General features: G+C 44.1%; 1 protein-coding gene across 1 annotated transcript; it reads left to right on the top strand.

The window, feature by feature from the left end:
* Positions 1 to 322: 322 nt before the first annotated feature.
* LOC125553511 (B3 domain-containing protein Os03g0619600-like) lies at positions 323 to 5,956 on the top strand. The gene is made up of 4 exons (XM_087517751.1): positions 323 to 1,217; positions 1,309 to 1,759; positions 1,843 to 2,063; positions 2,298 to 5,956. Exons 1-4 carry the CDS (start codon positions 1,116 to 1,118, stop codon positions 2,553 to 2,555), a joined length of 1,032 nt encoding a protein of 343 aa, XP_087373877.1. The 5' UTR covers positions 323 to 1,115; the 3' UTR covers positions 2,556 to 5,956.
* Positions 5,957 to 14,628: the final 8,672 nt, after the last annotated feature.

Below are 14,628 nucleotides of genomic sequence, written 5' to 3'. Positions count from 1 at the left end.
GCCACAGGAGATGAGGCAGACCGGCGGTGGCTCCGACGGAAGGCATGAGGTCCATGTCGTCTGGGAGGCCTTTCTTGGGGACAAGGACAACTTTTCTGCTTTCATCATTCTAGACGAAGTCCTACGTTTTGTTGTGATTTTTTTTAAAGCGTGATTTTTTTTCATTCAAATTTGGCTCCAAAATTGAATTTTTTAATCACCCTTGCTCTTAAATCTGAAACAAGACTTCTAAGAATTTTATTTTGTTTCCTTTTAAAATGAAATCCAGCACCCTACTAGTACCTCGTAATCACCGAACGGTGCCAACTTTCTCTTTTGACAACGTTTTGACCAAAACCTCCCCGCTTCTCCAAGACGGGCCTACAAGTCTATGACCGGGCTACTAGACGTGTGATACAGTGCCATCATCCTAGGGCCGTAGAGTCCCATCCCATCAGAGCAGCAGAGACAAAGAATGAGAGGGCAAATCAGGGCATCCTACAGGCCTTCCGTTCGGTGGCTCCACTTGCTTCTTCTCTCCCTCCTCCGCCTTCCCGTGGTATCCATGCTTGCTTCTTCAAGTTCCAGCAACACATCAGCGTTGTGAGCCTTGAGTACTACTCCCTTCCGGCCTGCATTGCAGTGAGTGAGTCCTTGGCTTTTGGTTGCTGCCTAGCCTTTGGTTTATCTCCTTCCCTACATGTGCATTTTGCTTCTTTTCTTTCAGCCCTTTTGTTGGGGAAACTCTCAGAATTTACCACAGGGAGAAGCTATACATGTTTCTTTCTTGTTAGAGATCAGGTAATTTGATGGGTGCGTGCAGGGGCTAAGCATTTAGGCGTTTGTAATTTTGCTTGATCTTTGGCTGGTCGTTTGTACAAACTCCCTGTAATTTTGCTTGATGTTCATGGTACAAACTCCCTGTACTTAGGCGTTTGTACAAACTCACTGTACTCTGTTTCTTGATTCCATCTTAATATACCACAAGGCACAAGCAGTTGTCCTGCATGATTCGGAAAAAAGAAACTTAATGAGTAGGTGCAGTGTAAAAAATGCTGCAGAGGATACCAAGATTTTCTTTCTCTGCCAGTCATAATCTATGTTTTTCTGCTTACAGGACATAAGTAGGCGGCGAGATGAGCAATTCCTGTGAGTGCTGCAAGAGATACTGGACTCATTTGCATGGAAAGGTCAAGTGTTTCTTCACGCACATGGATAGACACTCTAGGCATAGCATGGTAAGCTCAGTGGTGGGTTGCCTTGATCATTGAACCGGTAGCAATAAGACATGTTCTAAACTAACACTAGTAACAATTAAAAAAATTGCAGGTCATACCAGAGAGATTTGTGAACTATTTCGCGTGGAAGCTGTCAGGAACCATTGAACTAGAAGCCCCCAACGGCAATGTGTACGATGTTGGAATTACTGAGCGTAGGAACAAAACATTACTCAGATCTGGGTGGGAGGCGTTTGTCGATGCCAACCATATAGTAGAGAACGACTCATTGATGTTCCGATACCGTGGAAGTTGTCGCTTCAAGGTTGTGGTCTTTGATTCTAGTGGTTGTGAGAAAGTGGTGTCCTGTGCTCGCATACTGACCAATATTAGTGATCAAGAACCAAGCACAAATTCTGCAGACATTTCGACCAGTTTCAGTGATGGTAATACTCCTTCGTCAGCACGAGCACGATCAGATGATTGCCAGAGTGGAAGCTCAGGCCACCGTAGAAAACGAGCAAAGAAAGATGTGATATCTTATCCTTCGGAGGGTTCGTCAGGTTAACTTTACAACTGACTTGTGACTATTGATCATACCATTTTGCTGCAGTTACCAACACTTACTCATGAAACTATTTTACAGGAGAAGACAGTCCAGATGAGCACAAGTCATCTGAATCCGAAGATATTGAACATATTCGATTAACACCCGAGCATGATGATACAGACCCCTGCATGATGCCAATGGGTACCCGTCTAACGCAAGTGCAGGAGAAGAAAGTTCTAAAGAAAGTAGGAGCCATTGCATCCGATCTGCACATCTACGTCACAGTCATGACCAGGCGCATTGTCCTCGTCTCCCTAGTAAGTCTAGTCTAGAATAATATTCTTCTGATTTTGGGTTGACGGTTATTTTGTTTTGAGAGAAATCAGTCCACATAAGCAAATATGCTACTACCAAGTACCAACCATAGTTGTTTCACAACAGCTGTTTCAGCAACAGTTCATACTTGTTATCTACTGCCACTCATCTACATATTTGCAAGCTTGCATTTTATTCTAATATGTTCAGTATTCTGCGTGTATTTGAACAAACAGACCTTCGCCACACAATACTCTGAAACGTACCTTCGGAAGGGGAGCCGGAGTTTGGTGCTTCAGGCTGAGGGGAAGAGCCAGCGATGGCATACTGAGTTGCACGACACCAAACGGACCCTGAGGATATGTCGAGGCTGGACTTCTTTTGCCAGAGACAACAACCTGCGGGAGAGGGACATCTGCCTCTTCGAGCTAATGAAAAACGAGGGGGAGCAGAAGAAGATGATGGTCTATATCATTCGCCGTGAGCGTTGCTAGTTTCACGCTCTTGACAAGACGCAGAGAGGTCTCTGCTCTTTGTGCTGGCATTTTGTATGTTGCTGATGGGGCTCTTTGCTGCTTTTGTGATCTGGAAGTAGAACTATGGGCATGGCCACTCTGGAATGAGTAACAAACCTATATCTGCATGGCAAACTAGAAACTTAGTTTTAAACATAAACAGGTTGTGATTTCTTTCTTCAGTGGCAGCCCTATTTTGTGGCATGAATTTAAACTAGTTGTGCTGACAACGTTTGTATGAGGAAGCCACTTAATTGTTTGTATCCTCTGAAGTTTGTTGAACTCATGATTCCTAGTTTCTTAGTTCACTTGTGTACTTCCCTTGGGTTGATGCAAATTCAGTGCATATCAGAATGTACTCTACTCACTACGGTAAATCCAACCACAAAGAATATCCAGGAATTAGTGAGACAGCATTCAAGAAGAAGGACCGAGTGGAAGATCGCAAGACAATTCGTCTGGATGGATGGATCTTGTCTTCAATGTCACTTCTATTTTATTTTTTTTCCTTTTTGGCCTAGACATGTACACCATTGAAATTGGCTCTGAGAGCCATGCCATATACGATTATGAAACAATTAATTTACCTGAAGAATAAGTACATATTTCTTTTTTATACTATTTCAGTCAGTTTCAGCTATATTAGGATCAGACACCACTATTTTGAAATTTTAATATTCATAATCTTAACGAGGCAAAAACAATTAGGCTGTTTGGATTTTGTCACGTAGAAACCTTTCAAAAAAATATCTCAATGATTGAATTTTCGGAAGTCTTGAATTCCTTTTTTTCACCATTGAGTGGTTTGAACATTTTCATGTTTATAAAAAATCACAATTGAGTGGTTTGAAAATTTTCAAGTTCCATTTTATTTTATTCAGAATATCTCTCAATGTTTGATATTTCCATGTTTTAGAATATTCTTGTTCAGAAAATTTCATGGTCCTCACTTCTAATTGACTGGTTTGATATTTCCATTGAGTGGTTTGAACATTTTCAAGTTTTTAAAAAAAATACAACTGACTGGTTTGAAAAAATTTAAGTTCAGTTTATTCTATTCAGAATATCTCCCAATGTTTGAAATTTCCATGTTTTAGAGAATTCCTGTTCAGAAAATAAGTCATGTGTGTATTAAAATATCAATTTTACAGGCTAATTTAATGTTTGAATCTGATAGATCAGTACAAATATGAAAAATATCAATAACTTGGGGTAAAACATTACTTACATGGATATTACACTAAATATGTGTCTAACAGAAACTACTTAGCTCTATAAATATAATTATGTTTCTTCCCTTTGGGTAAACAAGGAAAGACTATTGCATACTTCCAAATATGAGCTAATATTTCCAATTCATGTTTTTTCACATATAATTCAAACATGTGAATTAACATAGTAGATTGGATCCGCACGAAAGGAGTTTCAAAATCACCTTGAAATGTTCAGTACCGTAAAACTGAAATGTTCTTAAAACAGTGTTATATGATCAAGAGCATATATATAGTTTGAGGATGAAAATCGCCTCAAATGTTGGTCCTCATATAATGCAGCATCTATAGGAAAGTCTAGAAGATCTTAATCCCTTTTTCTTTTTTATCTCTACTAAAGGTATTGCTAATAATTCAGATTTGGCAAAACCAGATGAACTATATGGTATGCCAAATATGGAAAAAGGGTCACATACCTTCAAGTAATGTCATCAAATTTGAGTCATTAAGCTCTCCATATTGCCCACCAGGTTCACCAGAGCAATTCGATGTAAAAGTAATACAAAATGAAAGAAGTAGAGATTAGTTCAGACAAATTTACTCACAGGGGTAATAATGCTCTTGCACTAATCTAGCCTTATGGTGCAAGCAGCAAACGGCTGGGCAATGTAAGTTATTGCACAACCCGCGACCCACTTTATACTTTGGTTAAGAAAATAATTCAGAACAATAGAACTTGGAAGTTGCATGTGATAGTTTATAAATCTACATAGTAGGAAGATATTATACTATGCAGCCACTGCTCAATACGGCAAGACACTTATACACTTCACATATAAGGCAAGACACTTAGTTTATAAATCTGTTTGCATGCGGCGATGAATTTCGTAGCTATTGGTGGGTAGTTGCACCATCAACCTTATGTTGCATCAAAGAACATATGAAGAAATGAACTATATAACTAAAAGCAGCCCAAATCCTGTACGGGGACAAAATGAAGAGAAAATAGGAGAGAACTCAGGGATCATAGAAATCTGAAGCTCATAATTCTGAAGTCATACATGAATATAACAGCACAATCATGACTTAAGTAAGACATGTAAAAGAAGGAAAATGTTGGACGACTTATGAAGGATATTCTGAATTCTGAAACCTCTCTAAGAATTTGGGGAGGTTTATTCCAATTTTTAAGTGAAAATTAGGTATCATACATCAGAAAACGTATGCAAAAGCCATTCCACTGCTTTTTCAATCTGAAATTAGAACTTTTTGCATACACCTATATGTACTGCAATTATTATTTCGTAAATTTGACGGTGCATAAACTTTAAAGCACAACAAAAACTTTTACTACAACTTCAACAGAAAAATGAAACATTTGCTTAGTCAGTTTGCTTACCAGGAACTAATAGGACACCCAGATCACTCACACATGAGAAAATAAAGAAGTGTCCTTGTGAACACACAGCATCTTATAAAACACATGGCTACATACAGCCTAGTGCTTGGATAAGTTTCAATTAAAACATACAAACTGAATAAACATCAAATCATCACAGTTCACAATACTAGAGTAGATCGAACCTTAATGGCACCTCACGCAGCAATCAGTTAAAAATTGATCACTTCATAAATCCCACCAGCCTGTCACTAGAGAAATCTTAATTGCAACCATCAGAAAATTGCAGGTCTCAAACAACTAATGCTTTGAAAATTCTAAATCTGAAAATACAGAAAATAAACATTATATAACCATGACCTACCAATTGACATTAATATAAATCTAATAAGGCCATGGGTTTATCTAAAACATTGAGATAATCATATATGACAGAATCACTAGCCAAGAAGCACATAGGAACTGCATCCCGTCCCTCGCGGTCACAGCCGCTGCAGAGGTATGAAGGGCAGTTACTCGGGGTGAAACAGTTACTGAGGAATAGGAAGGAGGAATAAAGTGAAAGATAACAGAGACAGTGGAGGCAATGCCAGTGCTGCAGAGGTCACAAAACAGTAGCCCGATGTGAGCGCACATCACAACTCAGCTTAAGTGGATCAATTTATTTATCAAACAAGCCGATTACATCCTAACTTATCGACTTGAACACATGAACCGGACTCTGTAACAGCCTAACAGGGCCCATCAATTGGCATAGACACATCGAAAGACAACCAGAGGAGGAACTCTTGCTAGAAAGCTTGGGAAGATTCGACTAGATGACAACTAGGTAGAAGAACTCCTCGCCATCCCCACCAATCAGCGACTCCTCTTCCCTGCCTTTGCCTTCCAGCTTATCCTGCTAGATGTTTTGGACTTGTAATCCGATTACTTCTGGTTGTCTCCTCAACACTCAGCAACATGAAGGCCATCAGTGAGTTTAATTCGGTTGTATGTGCTCCGACATTGACAGGAAAACAAAAGAAAGCAAGTTATTCATATGGCCTCAAAAAGACTCTGCAATAAACACAAGGAGAGTGTAAAAGATTGAACCTTCTTCAGGCGATTTGGTCAGCACGACCAGGGGGGTTTGGTTGATACGACTAGATGACCGTCCAGTAGACCAGCTCCTCGACAGTCGGCTCCTTTTCACCCCCTTGCCGCTCCAGGATTTCTTCTGCCACAACTGCCGCAGCTGTCTCCTGGTCACGGCTGTTCTGCCCCTCGGTCACGACGAGGCAGCCGCGGTGGAAGGAAGACTGGAAGAGGGAGATGGGCCTCGCCGACGGCGCAGGGCGATGCTGCGGTCCAGGATCGCCGACGACCAACCAGCAGCCTCGGGGTCGTCGGCGAGAAGGAGATCCCCGCAGCGATCTCTCTTCTTCCCGCCGGGGTCGCGCATCTGCACCGGCTGGACGGGATCCACGAAGGTGAAAGGTCCGTTCATGACGAGCATGGCGCTCGCGCCCTGCAGCGGGATCTCGACGGACGTCATAGCGGCGGCTGTGGAAATCGAAAACCTAAATCTGGCTTGGAGCAGCGAGAGCGCGGGAGCAAGGAGAGAGTTGAGAGCGGAAGCAAAGACGGAGAAATCAAATTATCGATCTGGGCGACGGGTTAGAGGGGTACGGCTTTATACCCGAAACAAGTCGAATACGCGTATTTTATACCGGAAACAAGTCGAATACGTATTTTATGCCATAAACAAGTCGATTAGGTATTTTCTTACCGTAGGAAATTGGTAAGTACTGGGATTTTTTTTAGCAAAAGGCAAGTCCTCGGATGACGCGCGTCACCAGCATCTTCGTACGTGTAAACATTTTTTTCTTTTTGAGAAAATCATACCTGAAAAGATGGAGGAATGAGAGAGTTGAGCGAAGACAAAGATGGAGGAATTTATAGATCTGCGCCGGGCGACGGGTTACAGGATTCGGGATCCGAAACAAACTTACAGCTCTATAAATTATACAGTACAACCGAAAACAAATCGAATATGTATTTTATATGTGCATTACTTTTTTGTAGGTTATACGTGAAAAGTTGTGGCGCTCTACTTTTTTTTGAGACAATTTGCCACTCTACTTCTTTTTTAGGGGAATCTGGCGCTCGGATGGAGAGATGGGCTAGCAATATGTGCCGCTACTGGGCCGAGAATTCAAAAAAAAAAACTAAATTGTTTTGTGTTGTAAGATGCTCAAATGTGTGATGTTTTTTAAAAAAAATTGAATTGTTTGGACATTTAAGGAGCTCATGGCAAAACAACAAAATCGGGTGCAAATTTGTTTGGACATTCGAGGAGCTCATGAGCTCCTCGAATGTCTAAACAACCCGAGATTTTTTAAGAACATCACACATTTGAGCATCCTGCACAACAAAAATATTCAGTTTTTTCTTTTTTTTTCAGGTGTAGAAGAGGCCGGATGTAGAACATCACCCATTTCAAAATACAGGCGTTAGAATACGTTTTTTGATTGAATAGGTTCTATCTGCATCCCTTCAATATTTACTGTTCATCAGGTGTAGACGAGCCCGGACACCGAATTAAATTTTTGAATAAATGGGGCCTACACTGTCACGTAATAATATCTATATTGCCTTAAAACATAATAATTCCTGTAGCTCTAAAGAAAACATAATAATCATGGTATGCTAAAAAGGAATATTATACTAGCCGCCGCCGCCCCGGTCCTCCTCTTCCCCATCTGGTGGCCTCATCGGCGTAAAAGGAGTGTGGACTCGTCTATTTCGTTAATTTTTCTTAGGGTTTTGCTTCTCCGATGAGATCGACGAGGTGGGCGATGATGGCCTATCCGGCGCCATCCGAACCGGCGACGACGTTCGATCTCTCCCTACGTCGACGACATCGATCTGGCGCTGAAGGGCTTGTGAGAGTTTGTGTCCCCATATATGTTGTTTCCCTTCAGATCTTGGCAGTTCATGTGTCTTTCGAGAAGAGTTTTTGGCTGGGCGCTAGTGTGGCGACTTCAACATCTTCTTATGTGTTGTTCTATAGCTTGGCCTGGTTTCTCCATCCCTCTGGACTGTTGGTGATTGATTTTAAGCATGTTCTGCATGGGGTTATGCTCCGACCGATGTTGCTTTAGCGATTTATAAATCTCATCTCAAGGGTCGAGTCGCTATTGCAGTTTTCAAAGCCTGGTTTGGTGAGGGCGTTTGCAGGTGTCACTTTTCTTTGCTGTTGGGTCAGTGCAATTTTCAATCTCCGATGGATGATGTACAATCGGAGGAAGAAGAAGATTAGTATGTTTTTAGTGTATTGTTATCTTTTACTACTCATTATACGTCCAGTTGTCTATTTATTGTACTGGTCTTTGTTTTCCTTGATATTAATCAGATCTAAGATGTCCTTGGGTGTCTTTATTCAAAAAGAAAGAATCTTTTACTACATCTATTCCTAAATATAAGACATTTTTGCAGTTTAAGTCAGAGGGTGTAGTTCTAAAATTAACATAATGATTCTTGTAACGTTGGAAAAAAGCACAACAACAACTATATCTATATCTATATACCAAATACTAAAGGGGGGACTGTTTCTGCCAAGTATTTTTTGTACATCTAGGTTTCGCACGTCAAGGTTTGTCGTCTACCTCCTTCTCGTGGTAAGAAAACCACTAGAAAAAAATCAGTTACAGGCCAGAGCAAAAAAAGGGGGTGGGGATCCATACAATCCTCCGAGCAAACGGACATGATTCCCATCAAGACTATGTCCTCAAAGCAAACGGACATAGTTCTCGTCCAGATTGCCTGCCTGATTCCCTACACCTATATATATAAAGAGAGGGGTATCAATCTAGATATCACGGTGCTGCATACGATAGATGCCTTACGAGGAGCAAAGGTTGGCGGAGGAGGAGGAGGCGCTTGAGGAGGGAGGGAGATCAATCTAAATTTCATTGCAGGGGATGATTGGTGCCCAGTGAGGAGTAGAGGATGACAGAGGAGGAGGAGGCGCTTGAGGAGGGAGGGAGATCAATCTAGATATCACGACAGGGAAGACGATCTGTGCCCGACCAGGAGCAGAGGATGACAAATCAGGAGGCGCATGTGCTGCCTCTGAGCCGTCTGTGGTGGCCATCGACACATCCTAACCCTATGTCAGAATAAGTGCACTAACGTGGTCGGGGCTGTGGACAAAGGCAACCGCAGTTCCAGCTACCGGACGAACAAGTCAGTGTCATGGTCTTAACTGACAGCTCGACAACTCTAGACAGAAACACTGCCATGTAGACAAAACATCTGGTTCAAGGAAGCACTGCCATGGTAGCAAAAAAATGTTGTTGTGGCAACCACATCGATCGTAGGGACCAATTAGGGGAAAGGTCGCAACATTATGCATCTGAATCATAAGTATGTGGGACCTAACCGGATCAATGCTACTTAAGGAGAAGCGCAAGAGGACGGGAAGGCATCATGTGGATCACGACAACGGCTAGGCGGCTTTTACATTTCTTCTTTTACCTATAGTGCAAAGTTGTATCCCAGAGAGACCATCCCCCACATTCGATCATGTGAATGCAATAGAGGGAACTAGAACTTAACATCATGGCATCAAAGACCAACCACTACCCTTCCACCACCTCCACCACCATCAACGTTGGATACCTGCCGTCAGAGACATGCCTGTGAAGCTTTGGTCGCACCCATGGACCCCGAGCTTCATGCCTACCTCGACAAGATGAACTCCAACTCCAACGCGATCGACCACGCTAACAAGTAGGACAACATCTCGCTTCCACTCTCAAGGCGCCTGACATGCAGATGGCCCAGATTGACTCCCTCGCCGCATGGAAACCAGAGCTCAAAGCGCGTCTCGCCAAGTTGGATCTCTCGGTCTCTATTGCAGGTGGCATCCTTGCAGCCACACTGAATACGGGGTGGAGTGCCTCACAATCCATCGCCCCTCGCAGCGCAAAAGGCAGCCTCCATATGCAGTTAAGCCATGGCGCGGTGCTTCTCATCGAGGAGAGGGCGTCGGTGATCCTCAAGTCGCCAACGGCAACCCCCTGTCATGGGTATGACCGTGCTCTTTCTATGTTTCCTGCTCTGATATAATCTCAAGTGATAGCCACCCTCAGTCAATCGCCGCCGTCTATGGCGTTCCTAATTTTCACCGAGGAAAATAACATCTCTGGAAGACACTTGTGAGCAGTACTTTCAGATGTTCTCTGTGCATGAATTGTACCGGGTGCCCGTGCCCATCCTTAGTTTCTCTTACTCCACAAGCATTTGGTTGCAGTCGGTTCATTAGGAATTGACAGACATGACATGGAAATAGTTTGATGCTCTCCTATGCAGGCGATTTGGTCGCGATAAGCATCCATTACTGATTCGTCAGATCTATGCTATTCATCAAATCAGTTCGGTTGCTGATTTTTTCGAGCGATTTGAAACATTGATGAATCATTTGATATCTTACTCCGAGCTAAATCACAAGTATTTCTTCCTGACACCATGACACGGTTCATCGATCCCGCATCTGCGCCCCACCTTCGTCCGCGCCCGCCGCCACGCCCCTACTGGGTAAGAAAATCAGTTCTCGTGCAGAAGGCTCGCTGCAAGGGGATGTTATAAGGGCATATTTATCCCTAAGGTGTTTTGGTGATTGATGACAACGCGTTTGCGGACTAATAGTGTGTCTTGAGTATCCCAGACATTTCATCGCTAGGCACAAGACGGTTGGGTGCCCCTCAAAGACTGTTGAAGACGACGTCTTTTCTACGTTTCTTTTTGGTGGATTTGAATCGTAGGAAAGCCGTACTATTAAGAGGGGGTCCACGCCGGAAAGGTTTGGGTGGAATCATCACGTACACGTCTCTTTCTAGTCCCCTCCTTTTCCCCTGGAGCTTCCTCTACTTTCTCGCCTCCTTGGTTCTAGCTGCTGGGTTGGCTCGCGGTAATACTGTTCCCAGGTGAGCGGTAATACCGTAGGCACCAGCGGTAGTACCGTGCGGTGGCGCGGTAGTACCGCAGGTGCCCACAGTAGTACCGCTCCCCTGGAGCTGCACTACCGTTGCTCACCAGACTAGTACCACTCCTTCGCGGTAGTAGGGGCGGATGTAATTTTTTACATCCGCGCCTACCGCGGTAGTACCGTGCTATGTTGTCAGGCAGTAGTACCACCCCTTGGCAGTACTACTGTGTCGGCTTTTTGCTTCTTCCGTTTCTTTGCGGAACTAGGCGCGGTTGTATCCTTCCCCCCTGGCTAAGGGATTCCTGTCGTGCGGTAGTACCGCATGGGGGGCGCGGTAGTACCGTGCCGGCGAAAGTACCGCCCTCAGATCATGTGTTTCTGATCTGACCTTGCTATTGCTAGGGTTGCGGCAATACCGCGAGCCTGTACGGTAGTACCGCATGTCCGTGCGGTAGTACCGCTTGGTAGCAAGCGGTAGTACCGCGCGGCCCTGCGGTAGTACCGCTGGCCGCGGGCTGGTAGGTGGATAATGGTTGGATCTTTGTCCCACACTATATAAGGGGTTTTCTTCTTCCTCGTTGACTTATCTCTTCTAATCCTAAGCTCCATTGTTGCTCTAAGCTCCATTTTCGCCCGATCTCACTCCCTAGCCAATCAAACTTGTTGATTTGCTCGGGAATGGTTGAGAAGGCCTCGATCCACACTTCCACCAAGAGAAATTTGATTCCCCCCACTAATCCCTTGCGGATCTTGTTACTCTTGGGTGTTTGAGCATCCTAGACGGTTGAGGTCACCGCGGAGCCATAGTCCATTGTGGTGAAGCTTCGTGGTGTCGTTGGGAGCCTCCAATTGAGTTGTGGAGATTGCCCCAACCTTGTTTGTAAAGGTTCTGTCGCCGCCTCCAAGGGCACCAATAGTGGAATCACGGCATCTCGCATTGTGTGAGGGCGTGAAGAGAATACGGTGGCCCTAGTGGCTTCTTGGGGAGCATTGTGCCTCCACAACGCTCCAACGGAGACGTACTTCCTCTCAAAGGGAAGGAACTTCGGCAACACATCCTCGTCTCCACCGTCTCCACTCTTGGTTATCTCGTGCCTTTACTTGTGCAAGCTTATTTGTATCATATCACTTGCTTGCTTGTGTTCCTATCCTTGTTGCATCATATAGGTTGCTCACCTAGTTGCATATCTAGACAACCTACTTTGATGCAAAGTTTAAATTGTTAAAGAAAAGCTAAAAATTGTTAGTTGCCTATTCACCCCCCCCTCTAGTCAACCATATCGATCCTTTCAATTGGTATCAGAGCCTTGTCTCTTTATTAAGGACTTTACCGTCCGAAGAGTATGGTTGATACCGTAGACGGCGTGGAGGAACACTCCGGTGTGAATCTGACCTCGTCTACGGGTGATGGGGGAACCTCGGTCTCTCGTGAGGAGTTCAATGTGGCCTTGGAGACATTGAAAACCTCAATGACGACCGAGGTTGAAAGCATGTTTACTAAATTCCTTGAGGGGCTTAAACTATCCACCGCACCGTTGAAAGTGGGTGATCCCACCGACAAGGTGACGGATGCTATCTCCGACAAGGGGGAAGCTAGTAGTGAAAAGGCTCCTTCGTCTAGTGGTAAAAATGGCACCGGCATCTTTGCTCATGTGGAACCACCACTTGTTTATGGTGGACCGGTTCCTTCCACTCATTTGAATCATGCCGGTTCTCCCCCTAAGATTGTGAAAAATGAGGACTTTGATTCTTGGGTTTACCGCTTTAAACATCATTTAAATCATGTGAACACTAATCTTTGGAGAATCATTGAAGAAGGTTTCTATCCGCATGATCCAAGCAACTTCACTCCTCGAGAAGCCGCGGATAATCAATTCAATGAGAATGCTCTCTTCATCATTCAAGATGCAATCCCACCCGAAGACCTACCTCATCTTCGGCCCTTCGCCTTGGCCAAAGATGCATGGCTTTGTGTTGTCTCCCTCTACCGGGGAAGCGCAAGCATTCAACGCTCCAACTATGAAGTGGTGCAAGATGAGGCCGATGAGTTTGCAATGAAAGAAGGTGAAGAACCTCGTGAGCTTTATCGGAGAGTAACCAAACTCACGGTCTCACTCCGAGATCACGGGAGCAAGGACACGGATGACAATTGGATCAAGCGCAAATTCCTCAAGGCAATGATGCCCTATTACAAGGCTATGTCCTCTGTCATTCATCAAAGACCGGACTTCCACACTTTGAGCTCAAGCGAAGTGTTGGATGAGTTTGTGGTCATGAACATTTTGGACAAGAACGCCAACAATGCGTGTTGGAAATATGCCCTAGAGGCAATAATAAATTAGTTATTATTATATTATATTTCATTGTTCATGATAATCGTTTATTATCCATGCTAGAATTGTATTGATAGGAAACTCAGATACATGTGTGGATACATAGACAACACCATGTCCCTAGTAAGCCTCTAGTTGACTAGCTCGTTGATCAATAGATGGTTACGGTTTCCTGACCATGGACATTGGATGTCGTTGATAACGGGATCACATCATTAGGAGAATGATGTGATGGACAAGACCCAATCCTAAGCCTAGCACAAGATCGTGTAGTTCGTATGCTGAAGCTTTTTTAATGTCAAGTATCATTTCCTTAGACCATGAGATTGTGCAACTCCCGGATACCGTAGGAGTGCTTTGGGTGTGCCAAACATCACAACGTAACTGGGTGGCTATAAAGGTGCACTACGGGTGTCGGTGTCAAAACCGGCGGATCTCGGGTAGGGGGTCCCGAACTATGCATCTAGGCCGAATGGTAACAGGAGGCAGGGGACACGAAGTTTTACCCAGGTTCGGGCCCTCTCGATGGAGGTAAAACCCTACGTCCTGCTTGATTAATATTGATGGTATGGGTATTACAAGAGTTGATCTACCACGAGATCAGAGAGGCTAAACCCTAGAAGCTAGCCTATGGTATGATTGTTGATGTGTATGTTGTTCTACGGACTAAAACCCTCCGGTTTATATAGACATCGGATAAGGTTAGGGTTACATAGAGTCGGTTACAATGGTAGGAGATCTGAACATCCGTATCGCCAAGCTTGCCTTCCACGCCAAGGAAAGTCCCTTCCGGACACGGGACGGAGTCTTCAATCTTGTATCTTCATAGTCCAGGAGTTCGGCTGAAGGTATAGTTCGGCTATCCGAACACCCCCTAATCCAGGACTCCCTCAGTAGCCCCCGAACCAGGCTTCAATGACGATAAGTCCGGCGTGCAGAGTGTCTTCGGCATTGCAAGGTGGGTTCTCCCCCAAATTCCGTGTACCTGTTGAATAAAGTCCGGTTTCTTGTAGATGTTGTGCTCCTTGGCTTCTACGCCCAATAATGGTCGCTTCCCACGTGTCAAATGAATATGAAAAGTCTAAGCGCTTTTACATTCACACCCCTAGCTGCGTAAATGAGCTACCCTATTTAGGGG

This window comes from Triticum urartu, chromosome 4A, assembly GCF_056163025.1.
Source record: "Triticum urartu cultivar PI428250 chromosome 4A, HENAU_Tu73, whole genome shotgun sequence".
In the NCBI taxonomy this organism is placed as follows: domain Eukaryota; kingdom Viridiplantae; phylum Streptophyta; class Magnoliopsida; order Poales; family Poaceae; genus Triticum; species Triticum urartu.
Note: the sequence above shows the minus strand (reverse complement) of the source record. Positions and strands in the feature narration are given on the sequence as shown.

Coding starts and splice junctions, on each gene's coding strand:
- LOC125553511 (XM_087517751.1), top strand. CDS start 1,116: ATGAGCAATTCCTGTGAGTGCTGCAAGAGATACTGGACTCATTTGCAT. Junction 1,218..1,308: donor GACACTCTAGGCATAGCATG/GTAAGCTCAGTG, acceptor AAAAAATTGCAG/GTCATACCAGAGAGATTTGT. Junction 1,760..1,842: donor TCCTTCGGAGGGTTCGTCAG/GTTAACTTTACA, acceptor ACTATTTTACAG/GAGAAGACAGTCCAGATGAG.